The sequence below is a fragment of the Colobus angolensis genome, unplaced genomic scaffold (genome assembly GCF_000951035.1).
Source record: "Colobus angolensis palliatus isolate OR3802 unplaced genomic scaffold, Cang.pa_1.0 Scaffold187, whole genome shotgun sequence".
NCBI lineage: Eukaryota > Metazoa > Chordata > Mammalia > Primates > Cercopithecidae > Colobus > Colobus angolensis.
The window spans coordinates 492,938-506,677 of record NW_012115010.1 but is presented as its reverse complement, the minus strand read 5'-3'; the positions used below and the strand labels follow the sequence as shown (position 1 = coordinate 506,677).

Sequence of the window (13,740 nt, the reverse complement as noted above, 5' to 3'; positions counted from 1 at the left end):
CCTGTATTCCACTGGAGCTCCCGGGAGGGCTCCCAGAAAGGATGGGGGAAGCGGGAGAGAAGTCATGTTGGGAGGTCCCCTTTCCTTTGCTAATTTGGGAAAGCTGAGGAACTAAAGGTCTTTTCCCCCTTGGTGGTGTTTTAGGTTCCTGGAACATGGTGAATATAAGGAAAATTTCTATGGAACCAGCCTGGAGGCCATTCAGGCTGTTATGGCCAAAAACAAAGTTTGTTTGGTGGATGTGGAGCCGGAAGTGAGTTCCTGGGCCTGCTGGCCATTTCTGGTTAATGGAATTTATAACTAGGGGATTGTATGTTTTATACAACACTTAACCTCAGCCTAAGGAATTTTTAGTCTGGAACACTAACTGTTCAATTTCTTTGGGTCTTCCTTTGAGAATCAAATGAAAGCCTTGTACCCCAAAACATGCCCCTCTATCCACAAATGCTGCATTAATTTTAGGGAGCTTGTGGACACTCTGGTGGCCCACAGACCCAGGCTAGTAACCCCTGCATGGAACAGATCATGCTATAGTTGGTGGCGCTGACTGGCCATTGCACTGTGCCAGAGAATTAGATGTCAGTACCCAGGTGAAGCTGGGGCTGAGCTGTCGGTGCCAGGCCTCCCCCTCCCCAGCCAAGGCAGGTGGAGTCAGTGGCTTAGAGAACCACTCAGGGAGGCAGTGAGGAGAGCAGTTTAAAGGGGAAAAAGAGGGAGGGAGACATGGCCCTGTGAAGTGCTTCAAAAACATTTCCACTCCTGCACACCCAGCACGCTGTGGGCTCAGCAGGGGCTTAACCATCTTTTTAACCTTGTCTTTTAGAAAAACTTCCAAGCTTTGAACTCAATCTGGGATTTTTTTTTCCCCTCTATAGAAACAGATCTCTGATTTTATGATATAAACTGTAGGCTTTATTTTAAAGAAGTTTGCTTGAAACATATTCCAAAAAGCACGTTATGCCTACAAAGGAAAACGCTCACTCATTTGGACTTACAGGGAGTTAGTAATCAAAATTAAAAGTCTGAGTTTCAAAAATTTCTTTGAAAAGTGATTTTATTGATCACTTTATTGATCAAGGGTGCAGATAATGCATATAGCAGTTTAATACTTAGTGTTTCCAAGTGGAGCCCTTACATTCTAGATAAAATGCATTAATCAAGAGTACAGTTTCTACAGTCTACAGTTTAAGTGATCTGTTCGGTAATCTCATTTGCTTTGCAGACCTTTTCTTTGAATACCAAGAGGAGATGTAATAGCACAAATTTGGTAATAGTGTAGTCCAATTGATGACATTTGACTAAATAGATACGCACTGACTCCTGTGTCCTCACTCATCAGAAATGGAAGGTGGAGAGGAGCCTAAGAAGGTTAATTATAGCCAGAAGGGTCAGAGCTAAGAGAGACAGCAACTCTCTCTGAGCTGAGGCTTAGGAACCTTCTATTTGCAGTGAGTGTGACTTCAGGGCCCCGCTGAGTTCAATGTCGAAGTGAAGGACAAGAAAAGGAGCAGTTGGTCTGCCCCATTGAAGTCCATTGTCATGGGACCCACGTAACCAGGACCTTTGCTGTTGAGGTTATGGGATTAAAGCACGCGTTGAGTTTTCAAAAGTATATTTCACAATAAAACACTTCAAAAGTATATAATATTCCTGAACTTTCTTTCTCAGGCACTGAAACAACTGAGGACCTCAGAATTCAAACCCTATATTATATTTGTAAAGCCTGCAATTCAGGAAAAAAGAAAGACCCCACCTATGTCCCCAGCTTGTGAGGACACGGCAGCCCCATTTGTAAGTTTAAAGTTGATTGTTTCTTTTCTGAAGGCCTAAGGGAGGCTGTTACAGGAATGCTTCTAGCTGCATAAGGTGCTTTCAGCTGAAGAGGGATGCGGGATGCACCTTCTGCACGTGATTGTCTTTCCATTTTGCCTATTGAAAAACTTAAGAGAAGATGATTGCATGGCCAGAAGGCTCAAGGTGAACAGCTGGAAGTGCCTCCCAAACCAGGCAGGTGGCTTTTCCTGGGCTCACACCCCTCCACTCCCTCACATAAGCACCCTCCCCCAAAATATGACACCCGTCAGGGACCTCATGTGAGTGTGACAGACTACACTCATCAAACTACATTCCTAGGCCAAACCCAAGTATTTTTAATTGAAATCCCAACTAACAAGGTCATTATCACTGCTTTCAAACCAGTTTGAATCATCAATGAATGAAGGGATTTCTAAAACTCGTGGATGAGATCATCTGATGTATCCTAAATGAACTTCTGTTTCACTGTCATAGATTCTTTGTTCAGCCCAGTCTATGTCAGAATGGCGAAACCCTCACCCAAAACCTAAATATTTGACAGAGTTCTTCCAGGAGGTATGGACTTGGTGACTCATCTTTTTTGGTTCTTAACAGGGTCAGTCAGCAGAATGAGCTGGAAGTTATTATGGGTGGTGGGGGCAGTCAGAAGCAACTCAGTCCCAGAATAGACTTTGCTTGCTGTCCTATATAGCTGGTTTCATCTGAAGGAGGCCTTCTCGGATCCTTCCCTTTGATCAGGAAGCTCCCTCCAAGTCAAGATTTTGATGCAATCCTAGTTCATACTGATTCTCGGTTTTAACTGTCCACATTGATAGATTTTTTATTTTATTTTTTATTTTTAAAGACAGGGACTTACTATGTTGTCCAGGCTGGTCTTGAACTCCTGGGCTCGAGTGATCCTCCCACCTTGGCCTCCCAAAGTGCTGGGATTACAGGTGTAAGCCACTGTGCCTGGCCTTTTATTTTTTTTAGGACAGGGTCTTGCTATATTGCCCAGGCTGGAGTGCAGTGGTATAATCATGGCTCACTGCAGCCTTGAACTCCTGGGCTCAAGCAGTCTTCCTTCCTCAGCTTCCTAAGTAGCTGGGACTACAGGCATGTACCACCAACACCCAGCCAATTAAAAAAAAAAAATTATAGAGACAGGGTGTCTCTGTGCTGCCCAGGGTGGTCTCAAACTCCTGGCCTCAAGTGATCCTCCTGCCTCAGCTTCCCAAAGTGTTGGGATTACAGGTGTGAGCCACCATACCTGGTCTCAATAAATTATTTAGAATGGCATACATACAAGGAACATTAGAAATTCTCTCCTTGGCCAGGTACGGTGGCTCACGCCTGTATCTCAGCACTTTGGGAGGCTGAGGTGGGCAGATTGCTTGAGCCCAGGAATTCAAGACCAGCCTGGGCAACTTGGTGAAACCCCGTCTCTACCAAAAAATTAGAAAAATTAGCCAGGTGTGGTGGCACACACCTATAGTCCTAGCTACTCAGGAGACTGAGATGGGAGTGGGAGGATCACTTGAGCCTAATAGGTTAAGGCTGCAGTGAGCCATGACCATGCCACTGCATTCCAGACTGCATGACAGAGTGAGACTGTCTCAAAAAAAAAAAGAAAAAAAAGAAAAAGAAATGTTCTCCTTTAGAAACTCTAAGGGGAAGACTGGCATGGTGGCTCATGCCTATAATCCCAGCACTTTGGGAGGCCGAGGCAGGCGGATCACCTAAGGTCAGGAGTTTGAGAGCAGCCTGGCCAAAATGGCGAAACCCCGTCTCATACTAAAAATACAAAAATTATTTTGTATATTACACCAGGCATGGTGGCGTGTGCCTGTAATCCCAGCTATTTGGGAGCATGAGACAGGAGAAACACTTGAACCCAGGAGGCAGAGACTGCAGTGAGCTGAAATCACGCCACTGCACACTCTAGCCTAGGCAAGAGAGCAAGACTCTGTCTAGAAAAAACACACACAAGAAACTCTAAGGGGAGTATCAACTTAAGTTTAGAATCATTTAGAAACATACAGTATTGACTGGGTGCAATGGCTCACACCTGTAATCCCAACACTTTGGAGGGCCCCTTGGCGGGTGGATCACCTGAGGTCAAGAGTTTGAGACCAACCTGACCAACATGGTGAAACCCCATCTCTCCTAAATACAAAAAATTAGCTGGGCATGGTGGCACATGCCTGTAATCCCAGCTATTTGCGAGGCTGAGGCAGGAGAATTGCTTGAACTTGGAGGTGGAGGTTGCAGTGAGCCAAGATTGCGCCATTGCACTCCAGCCTGGGCAACAAAAGCGAAACTCCATCTCAAAAATGAAAAACAGAAACGTACAGTATGCCCATCACATAACAAAAAAAATCAGAGACAACCTAAATGTTCACTATCAGGACTCAGTTCAATATACTCCATTACATGACACTTAATGTATTGAAATATTATTTTAGCCAGTTAAAAGCCATATGTTGGGGCCGGATGTGGTGGCTCACGCCTGTAATCCCAGCACTTTGGGAGGCCTAGGTGGGTGGATCACCAGAGGTCAGGAGTTTGAGATCAGCCTGGCCAACATGGTGAAACCCCATCTCTACTAAAAATACAAAAATTAGCTGGGTGTGGTGGCGGGCGTCTGTAATTCCAGCTACTTGGGAGGCTGAGGCAGGACAATCGCTTGAACCCGGGAGGCAAAGTTTTCAGTGAACTGAGATCGTGCCACTGTACTCCAGCCTGGGCGACAAAGCAAGACTGTCTCAAAAAAAATAATAACTAACTAAAGACTTAAAAGCCATGTGTTGGAGGAATATTTGATGACATAGCTAAATACAAGAAAAAATAAATCAGAAAATAAAAAAATCAGGATTCTAATTTTGTGTTACACACAAAATACAATAAAATGCTAAAGGCAATTCTCCCTGAATAGTGGGCTCTTAACTAATTTTTATTTTCTGTGTTTTACTGTGTGTTTTTTGGAGGGGGAGTTAACAGCTTTATGAGATAAAATTTACATACTGTACAATTCACCCATTTAAAGCATACAATTCAATGATGTATTCACAGAGTTGTTGCAACTACCACAGTCAATTTAAGAGCATTTTCATCACCTCAGAAAGAAACCTTGAGCCCATTAGAATTTCCCATTATCTGTTTTCCTCCAGCCCCTTCCTAGCCACAGGCAACTGCTAATCTACGGTCACTATAAATTTGTCTATTCTAAACATTTCATATAAATGGATTCATGCAATATAAGACCTTTTGTATCTGGCTTTTTTCGCTTAGTATAATGTTTTTAAGGTTCATTCATGTATCAGTACTTCATTCTTTTTTTTTATGGCTGAATAATATTCCATTGTATAGAGTACCACATTTTGTTTACCCATTTATCAATTAATGAACATTTATGGATTTTCAGCTATTATGAATCATGTTATGAATATTCATATACAAGTTTTTGTGTGAACATATGTTTTCATTTCTCTTGGGTGTATACCTTGGTATGGAATTGCTGGGTCATAGGGCAGCTCTATGTTTAACATTTGGGGGAACTGCCAGACTCTACCATGGCAGCTGTACCATTTTACATTCCCAGCAGCAGCGTTCAAGAGTTCCCATTTCTCCACATCCTCACCAGCCCTTGTTATTGTCTGTCTTTTTAATCATAGCATTACTAGTAGTTGTGAAGTGGTATCTCATTGTGGTTCTGATTTGCATTTCTCTAATCATCAGTGAAGCTGAACATCTTTTCATGTGTTTATTGGCCATTTTTATATCTTGGAGAAATGTCTATTCAAATACTTTGTCCATTTTTAAATGTCCATTTTTTATTATTGAATTGTAAGAATTCTTTATCTATTTTGGATACAAGTCCTTTGTCAGATGCATGATTTGCGAATATTTTTTCCCATTCTGTGAGTTGTCTTTTCACTTTCTTTTTTTTTTTATGAGACAGAGTTTTGCTCTTGCCCAGGCTGGAGTGCAATGGTGCAGTGTTGGCTCACTGAAACCTCCGCCTCCCAGGTTCAAGTGATTCTCCTGCCTCAACCTCCAAGTAGCTGGGATTACAGGCGCATGCCATCATGCCCGGCTAATTTTTTTTGTATTTTTAGTAGAGATGGGGTTTCACCGTGTTGGCCAGGCTGGTCTCAAACTCCTGACCTTGGGTGATCTGCCTGCCTCGGCCTTCTAAAGTGCTGGGAGGCACCACACCTGGCCCTTACTTTCTTGATAGCGTCCTTTGAGGCATAACATTTTAAAATGTGATAAAGTCCAATGTGTTTTTTCTTTTTTTGCTTATATTTTTGGTATCGTATCTAAGAAATCATTGTTGAATCCAAGGTCATAAAGATTTACTCCTTTGTTTTTCTTTTAAGATATTTATAGTTGTAGCAGTTACATTTGGATCTATCATCTATTTTGTGTTATTTTCTGTGGATTGTGTGAAGTAGGGGTCCAACTTCATTCTTTGCATGTGGATAGCCAGTTACCCCAGCATCACTGGTTGAAAAAACTATTTTCTCATTTAATTATTTTGACACCCTTGTCTAGAATCAATTGGCAAGAAAAGTAAGGGTTTCTCTCCGGAGTCTCAGTCCCATTCCACTGGTCTACATGTCTATTGTTAGGCCAGCACCACACCGTCTTGCTTCGATTACTAGCTTTGTAGTAAGTTTTGAAGTCAGGTTTTTCAAGCTTGTTTTGGCTATTCTGGGTCCTTTGCATTGCCATATGAATTTTAGGATCAATCTGCCCATTCGTTTTACTGTATTGGCTTTGTTTTGTTTTGCAAATATTTCAGGATGGAATAAGCAGGGGGGAAATGGCTCATTTTTCCAAGAGTCAAGAAGTCATTAGAAGAATAAGAGGCAGCTTCCTAGGACTCAAGGAAAGTTCTGCCAAATAATCAGGTCCACAGGCAGTGCCAGCTTTCTAGGAGTCAGAACCCTCCCTGGCCCATGGTTGTTATTTCAAGAGAAGCAGCTGCACTCTATTCCCAGTGTCCTTCCAGCCTTTGCCGTCTATCCCATCTCTTGTATTGCCCACCAGAATACTGCGTTCCAAGCAGATGGGCTGATGATGAAATGCAGCTGGTCCGTTCGAGCTCCACCATCCTGCAGCTTTGAGTAGGCAGCAAGGTCACAGTGAGGCTGTTCAACACAGAGTCCCCAGTTCTACTCCCAGAGATTCCGACCTAGGGGGTTTGGAGTAGGGCCCAGGCACTCCATTTTTAAACACACAGCCTTTCATGTGGTTTTGATGTATGTTGGCAGACCCCAGATGACATTTGGAGAAATTCCTCACAAAGGCATGGGTTTTGTGTAACGTTAAATATCTGTCCATTGTCTCCCCCACCTGAGTTCCTGGTAGGGGACCCAAAACATCCTCTGTCTGTTTCCTTGCTGACCACAAGTTAATGAGGCTTCTGGCTTCTGACCCAGCAAAGCTAATCCAACCTGGGGGTGATGGACAGCATGGGGGAATCTTTCCAAGTGTGATCTTCGGGACTGTGACTCTTGCTGAAGACATAAGTGGCGAGTTCCATCTTTACAGGCCAGGAAAGGGGTTCAGGGGATTTATGACTGCAAAGCAAATGTCACGTGTTTTTACTCCATTAGAGAGTTACTGAAGTTCTTTGAGATGCAGATATTTATTAGGAAGATTGTGGTTCCTTGTGGCAAAAATTTTTCTTCTATAATTTCTCAACTAGCCAAATGCTTCCAGGATGAACCATGTGGGTGCCTGGAGGAGGGGAAACTGGAAGCAGCAGACAGGTCTATAGGATGGATGTGTGTCAGGGAGTGGGGAAGGAGGGGTTGAAGAGCCAGGGGGCAGTTATGGGATAGTGCGAAGTGCTTCTGAGTATGAAAGTAGCCCTGCAAGAATATTCTATATGGAATATAGAATTGAGAAATGTCTCCCAATTTAATCCAATTTTTTTCCCTCCTGGAGGAGAAAAGGAGAAGAAATTATCTCAGCCTTCTTAGATAGTACATTTCAACTGTCTTTGAAGTAGCATGCCACACCCTTTTCCTAGATCTTGAGGACTCAAATCCTGAAATTTCAGATGCTCTCACTAAAGTAGGAATTGGGTTTTGACTGGTGACAGAGAGAAGACGGGAATGTTTTGGAATGTATGTCTCTTTGGGAGAGAACAGAACTCACCCTTTCCCTGTGGCAGGGAAAGGTGAAAACACCGAGCCCCTAGAAACAGAGCGGAGATGGCAACAGAGGACTAAAAAGGGGAATGAGTGAATGCCAGCAACAAATTTCATTTTGTAATTTTACTTAGAATGGGCCTACCACTTTCCTGTTTTCCAAAACCAGGCAGATTGTCAGACAACTAACTACTCACCCGAACTGATACTTATTAGAGGTTCTTTTGAATGGAGATGCAAACAGTGCCCACACTGGCTAAGATGGAGTTGTTGCCTATACCCTCATGTTAGGTGTCAGGAAGGCAATCTGATTAAAGAGATCAGCTGCCCTAAGGACATGGAGAATTTGATTGGAATTGTCCAGTGCTTTCTTAAATAACTCCACTTTGCTGTGCTAGTGTTTGGCTCTGGTGTGAGGAAATGAAAAGAATTTATTTCTACACTATGAATTTAGGAGTCTTCAGGAGGGCATTGGAATGATTTCTTCTTCCACTAGTTGATTACAGAAATGTTTGCTCTGTTTTTATATAGTTATTATGTATAGTTCTTTCTTACAATTATTTAACTTGTGTACTAAATGCCATGCAGCACAATACTACTACTTCTTTGGAAGTACTTCTGAGGCAGGAAGTGTGATATTGACATATATACACGGATATAGAATCAGCATTCCCAATGCACTTCCTATCATGGCTTTGAGTTCATAGGTCCTCAGGAGATATCCTGTGAGTGAATGACTGACCAGTGATTGTGTCTGCTGCCCATTAACTTTCTTTGAAGTTTGACCTGATGTTGTCCCTACGCTCTGTTCTTGTGTACACGGTTGGTTTATCAGTGAGACCTAGTCATCCACTCATCACTTAAAAGTTAAAGGTTGGAACATTGCTCAAGACAAAGGCTATAGGTTTGTCATAGGAGAACAACCCAGTTGCTCCTTTTACCAACCCTTTCCTTGCAGGATGAGCAGCAGCAAGAGATGGCCGCTTCCGCCGCCTTCATAGACCAGCATTACGGTCACCTGGTAGACGCCGTGCTGGTGAAGGAGGATCTCCAGGGTGCCTACAGCCAGCTCAAAGTGGTCTTAGAGAAGCTGAGCAAGGACATTCACTGGGTACCTGTTAGTTGGGTCAGGTGACTTTATCCCAGAACATCCAAGCTGGATGGGACCTTGAAGATCAACTAGTCCAGACTCCCTCATTTTACCGTCAAGGAATCTTGAGCACAGAGAGGGGGAGAATTCTCCACAAACTGCATCGTCGAGAAGAGTATAAGTGGGAAGTCTTGTTTGTTGTTGGTTTTTGTCTGTTGTTTTTCACTGCACCTCTTTGGATCACGATTTGAAAGGGGCATATCAGAAAACAGCACATTTCATTCATTAAAGTATCACAGGCAAGCTGACCCTGATTCTTTGTACCAAAGTTAAGTAGCCACTGTCTTTTGCAGGTGATAGTGGTTAATTTATACAGTACTGATTTGCAGAATTAATTTAAGCATTTTAAACATAGTGACGCTTAGTAGTTTTTTTGGAAGCTAACTTGTTTTATCCAAGGGGATTTTACATGTAACTGAAATTCCCCTGTCTTCAAGCACTAAAATGTTGATCTTAACCTTGTTTTGAAGTGCTTGCCTGGTAATAGAAAATTGGTTCTCTGCCTATTTTAAAATAGTGAATATATGTAAATTGTCTCTGGAAGGCTGAGGCACACTTCACCATCAACATGAATCACTGTACTATTCTATACTGCAGTGGTGCCTTCAGGGACTCGAGGAATGTAAGGTTGCCTTTCCCCTTTCTGAATACCCTCAGATTCCTAACATTGAGCCCTCGCTTTGTTTGATTTGTTCTATTCCATCCATTGTTCTTTTTGTTGCTGACAGTTGCCTTGGTCCTAGCCAGTCCCTGCCATGAGATCATAGGGGCTCCTGTTGTGCTAGATCTTGAGAAACCAAATGACTCTCCTGTCAAAACTATGGCTACGCCGCTGTAAACCATTTCTGTCAAGAATAAAAGTATGTAGACCCAGAGCGTGGGCCTAATGGGTTGTCTCTGAGCAAAAATGATTATCACCCAGGATTCATGATATATCTTAGCCACTCAGAGAATTTTTTTATTATTATTAATAGCCAACAACAGTCTTTATTCTGTGCTGGATGCTATGCTAAGGCCTTTACATACATTACCCTGATAAATACACCAAGCTAATAAGGTAGGATTCTTATCTCATTGTACAAATGAGAAAAAAAAAAATAAAGCTTAGGCAGTTTAAATAATGTGCCCAAGTTTGCACAGATTAAAAAAAAAAAAAAAATTGCAGGCTAGGCAGTGTAATGCATGCCTGTAATCCTAGCACTTTGGGAGGCCGAGGTGGGTGGATTGCTTGAGCTCAGGAGTTCGAGACCAGTCTGGGCGATGTGTCGAAACCCCATTTCTACAAAAAATACAAAAACTAGCCGGGTGTGGTGGTGTGTGCCTGCAGTCCCAGCTACTCAGGAGGCTGAGGTGGGATGAACGAGGAGGTCAAGGCTGCAGTGAGCCATGATTGTGCCACTGCACTCCAGCCTGGGTAACAGAGTGAGACCCTACCTCAAAAAAAAATTTTAAAATAAAAAATAAAAAAATGCAGAGCTATGGTATTTGAGCCTAAATCTCCCAAATACCAGAGATGATTGTTAACCAGTATACTATACTGCCTCATTCTTTTGTGGACCCATAATCGAGGCTACTAATGTAATTCACTTGTAAATGATGAATGTGTTCACAGCTAGAATTTATAATATGAAGTGTGACCATAACTTCTAAGACGGAAAAGGCTACATACACACGTGTACATTTTCAAGTTCTTTTACTCATGAAAAGGAGGCCAGGTTGAAGGTGAAACACCAGGGAGAAGGTTTGCCACCCATTTAGAAATTTCCATTTTACCTTCTAACACAAGGATACCTTTGCAACTCTCTAGCTGATGAACCTGGTAGGTCCACGTAACAGGATCACATTCTTCAGAACTTTCTAGCAAAAAGATGGAGACTTCTTTGCACTTAGAGAGTATTGGATTCTTATCAAGTGAAATTGGTCTTGAGCTGATCCACAGAGAGCTAGGCCAGGGAGGGCAGCTGTCCCTGAAGTGTGACTAGCACATGCAAATTTGTTATGCAGGATAATGCCTGTAATCCTAGCACTTTGGGAGGCGGAGGTGGGTGTATCACTTGAGGTCAGGAGTTCGATATCAGCCTGGCCAAAATGGTGAAACCCCGTCTCTACTAAAAAAAAAAATAGTGGGCATGGTGGCAGGCACCTATTGTAATCCCAGCTACTTGGGAGGCTGAGGCAGGAGAATCACTTAAACCTGGGAAGCAGAGGTTGCAGTGAGCTGAGATCATGCCACTGCACTCCAGCCTGGGCAACAAGTGAGACTCTGTCTCAAAAAAAAAAGTTGTTATGCAGGAGAGCTGAGATCTGAAGTCTGCTCACAGGCAGAAACAAAACAAACCCACATACATTAAAAATTACTTTTGAAGATCCCTTTGGGAGGCACTATGGTGGAGATCCTAATCAAGTCTCAAAGTCCCATGTAGGCGGTTTTCCCTCCAGTGTGGGAACACCGTGGTTGGGCACCCGATGACATTCTTTCTGCATTTTATACCACTCCACAGGCGTTTTCTGCTGCTTACATAATATTTTTACACAATTGTCAGATGAAATGATAGTAATTCTCTTTATATGTATTATGAAGCAGAGTATTAAAAAGTGATCCTTAGCCAAGTGTGGTGACTCACGCCTGTAATCCCAGCACTTGGGGAGGCTGAGGCAGGAGGATCACTTGGGCTCAGGAGTTCAAGACCAGCCTGGGCAACATAGCAAGACCTTGTCTCTATTAAACATAAAATTAGGGCCAGCAGCGTTGGCTCGTGTTGGCTCACGCCTGTAATCCCAGCACTTTGGGAGGCTAAAGCAGGTGGATCACTTGAGGCCAGGAGTTTGAGACCAGTCTGGCCAATATGGTGAAACCCTGTTTCTACTAAAAATACAAACATTAGCCAGGCATGGTGGCACGTGCCTATAATCCCAGCTACTTAAGAGGCTGAGGCACAAGAATCACTTGAACCTCAGAGACAGAGGTTGCAGTGAGCCAAGATCATGCCATTGCACTCCAACCTGGGCAACAGAGCAAGACTGTGTCTTAAATAAATAAATAAAAATAAAAATAAAAATTTAAAAATTAGCTCAGAGGGGAGGTTCCAAGATGGTCGAATAGGAACAGCTCCAGTCTGCAGCTCCCAGTATGAGCAACGCAGAAGATGGGTGATTTCTGCATTTCCAACAGGTACTGGCTTCATCTCACTGGGGCTTGTCAGACAGTGGGTGCAGCCCATGGAGCAGGGCAGGGCATTACCTCACCCGGGAAGCACAAGGGGTCAGGGAATTCCCTTTCCTAGCAAAGGGAAGCCGTGACAGATGGTACCTGGAAAATCAGACACTCCCACCCTAATACTGTGCTTTTCCAAGGCCTTAGCAAATGGCACACCAGAAGATTATATTCCATGCCTGGCTCGGAGGGTCTAGCACCCATGGAGCCTCACTCACTGCTAGCACAGCAGTCTGAGATTAAACTGCAAGGTGACAGCGAGGCTGGGGGTGGGGCGTCCACTATTGCTGAGGCTCGAGTAGGTAAACAAAGTGGCCTGGAAGCTTGAACTGGGTGGAGCCCACGGCAGCTCAAGGAGACCTGCCTGCCTCTGTAGACTCCACCTCTGGGGGCAGAGCATAGCTGAACAAAAGGCAGCAGAAACTTCTGCAGACTTAAACGTCCCTGTCTGACAGCTTTGAAGAGAGTAGTGCTTTTCCCAGCATGGAGTTTGAGATCTGAGAACGGACAGACTGCCTCCTCAAGTGGGTCCCTGACCCCCAAGTAGCCTAACTGGAAGACACCTCCCAGTAGGGGCTGACTGACACCTCTCAGTTGGGTGCCCCTCTGAGAGAAGCTTCCAGAAGAAGGACCAGACAGCAACATTTGCTGTTCTGCAATATTTGCTGTTCTGCAGCCTCAGCTGGTGATACCCAGGCAAACAACATCTGGAATGGACCTCCAGCAAACTCCAACAGACCTGCAGCTGAGGGTCCTGACTGTCAGAAGGAAAACTAACAAACAGAAAGGACACCCACACCAAAACCACTTCTGTACGTCACCATCATCAAAGATCAAAGGTAGATAAAACCACAAAGATGGGGAGAAACCAGAGCTGAAAATTCTAAAAATCAGAGCACCTCTTCTCCTCCAAAGGAACGCAGTTCCTTGCCAGCAACGGAACAAAGCTGGATGGAGAATGACTTTGACGAGTTGAGAAAAGAAGGCTTCAGACGATCAGTAATAACAGACTTCTCTGAGCTAAAGGAGGATGTTCGAACCCATCGCAAAGAAGCTAAAAACCTTGAAAAAAGATTAGATGAATGGCTAACTAGAATAAACAGTGTAGAGAAGTCCTTAAATGAACTGATGGAGCTGAAAACCATGGCACGAGAACTATGTGATGCATGCACAAGCTTCAGTAGCCGATTTGATCAAGTGGAAGAAAGGGTATCAGTGATTGAAGATCAAATGAATGAAATGAAGTGAGAAGAGAAGTTTAGAGAAAAAAGAGTGAAAAGAAACGAACAAAGCCTCCAAGAAATATGGGACTATGTGAAAAGACCAAATCTACGTCTGATTGGTGTACCTGAAAGTGACGGGGAGAATGGAACCAAGTTGGAAAACACTCTTCAGGATATTATCCAGGAGAACTTCCC

At 43.5% G+C, this 13,740-nt stretch overlaps 1 protein-coding gene across 1 annotated transcript in view; it reads left to right on the top strand.

Annotated features, from left to right (window-relative positions):
* The window catches only part of MPP3 (membrane protein, palmitoylated 3 (MAGUK p55 subfamily member 3)), a 36,528-nt gene extending 26,533 nt beyond the window's left edge, over positions 1-9,995 (top strand). Inside the window, exons 17-19 of the mRNA XM_011940057.1 lie at positions 145-253; positions 1,669-1,791; positions 8,917-9,995. Of these exons, the coding sequence (XP_011795447.1) occupies positions 145-253; positions 1,669-1,791; positions 8,917-9,093 (409 nt within the window). The 3' untranslated portion in view covers positions 9,094-9,995. The remainder of the gene's footprint in view (positions 1-144; positions 254-1,668; positions 1,792-8,916) is intronic.
* Positions 9,996-13,740: the final 3,745 nt, after the last annotated feature.